Genomic DNA, 1,625 nt, shown 5'->3' with positions numbered 1-1,625 from the left:
AGCTAGAGTGCAGTGGTGTCGTCATAGCTCACTGCAACCTCAAACTCCTGAGCTCAAGCAACCCTCCTGCCTTGGCCTCCCAAAGTGCTGTAATCAGGCATGAGCCGCTGCACCCACCTCTTCAGGTTGATCTGTACTTTCTTTTACAAGGCTTATCTATTAGGAATTAGAATGATTATTTATATATGGCCAATGTGACATGTTGAAAAGCTTTAATAAACAAACAAACAAAAACTCAGAGAATCATTCATGGAATATAAAGTCATTAAAATCTGGACTTCTAAAACTTAAGGTTATATTTCACAGGCTACATTTCGGAGCAGGTGCACTGCAGCATGTAAAATATTTATTTAGCTTTGGGGATTAGGTCTTGGAGCTTCAATGGTGAGAAACTGTTTTAAACAGTCCTGTGTCCCAAACATTAATGAATATTATTTTCTGAGCAACAAAATTCCAGGGCAGTAACACGTTTTTATTATATTTTCTATAGTAACACATTTACCCAGGACCCACGGTAATATCATCCACTCGACGATGGTTGGCGGTGGACCTTGCCTGTTCAAGTCTGACCTGTCGATGTGCTGAGAGGCAAGCAGCAGCAGGAACAAAAAAGTCAAATAGGATGCTGTGTGGCAGATAAACTTGATAAATGGCTTTCTTATGAACAGTCCCAGTGGGCTTTTAGGAGCTATCAGGTAGCACACAGAGAAGACGGGAAAAAGAAGTCCTATTATGAAACATGTCACCATCTTCACTGCCCAGTGTCTTCTCCTCCAGCCTGGAAACTCATCGTACCAGCGAGATGCCAGCAGCTGTTGACAATTGGGCTGGGCAACAAACTAAACCAAAGGGAAAGGAAAAGGGAAAATAAGTCAGTGTTACATGTAATGGCTTCAGTTCGTCAATAAGAACACAGTCATCTTTAAAGACAGAAGTTCTGTTGCACATAATTTTATATTTAAACCATCAGAGAGCTTTAAGTCATTCTGTGAATAAAGCCCGTATAGGGAACATTTATTATAGCCAAGGCACAGGGCTATGTGCTCAGGGAGACACAACTGAAATCAGGATACTATGGCTGCCCTGGAGGAAGCAAAAACAGAACTGGGAAATGGGAACATGCATACTATATGTTGATCAGAGAGCAAAGTAGTCCACAAAGATACACATACATCTATATATAAACACATATTTAAGAATACATGAATGTGGCTATTTCTTGGCTTAGCGGTTATTTCTTGGTTACGACATTACACTGGATTGCTATTTTTATATTTGTGTGTACTTTCAACATTTTCTATAATAAGCATTTATTACCTTCACCATCAGAAAAGATAAATAGTCTTTTAATTGGGTTGAGGCAATAAGAAAAACACATGAAAGAATATTGTGCTCACCAGAATGTAAATTGTCATAGCTTAATTTAGTAGAACCGATGCAAATACCTTGCCTAAGGGTAACTGATTACCACATACAAAACATTACACAAACATGACATCATTGTATCCTGACAATATGTTTGAGATGTAGCATAGATGTTACTTACTGTATTTGAAGGGTGAGGACAGGAGGAGTTATAAGAGATCACTAGATTTATCTAAGGCTACATATCTAGTAAATGATAA

The 1,625-nt window shown here is 38.6% G+C and overlaps 1 protein-coding gene across 6 annotated transcripts in view; it reads right to left on the bottom strand.

Annotated features, from left to right (window-relative positions):
* TRPC4 (transient receptor potential cation channel, subfamily C, member 4) overlaps positions 1 to 1,625 on the bottom strand; it is a 242,636-nt gene that overhangs the window by 52,515 nt on the left and 188,496 nt on the right. For all 6 annotated transcript variants that reach the window (XM_012643823.1, XM_012643822.1, XM_012643824.1 and 3 more), the window contains one exon: positions 503 to 839. In XM_012643823.1, the coding sequence (XP_012499277.1) occupies positions 503 to 839 (337 nt within the window). The remainder of the gene's footprint in view (positions 1 to 502; positions 840 to 1,625) is intronic.

The sequence above is a fragment of the Propithecus coquereli genome, unplaced genomic scaffold, assembly GCF_000956105.1.
Source record: "Propithecus coquereli isolate 6110/MARCELLA unplaced genomic scaffold, Pcoq_1.0 Scaffold201, whole genome shotgun sequence".
Lineage (NCBI taxonomy): Eukaryota > Metazoa > Chordata > Mammalia > Primates > Indriidae > Propithecus > Propithecus coquereli.
The sequence above is the reverse complement of the archived record's forward strand: the minus strand, read 5'-3'. Positions and strand labels throughout refer to the sequence as shown.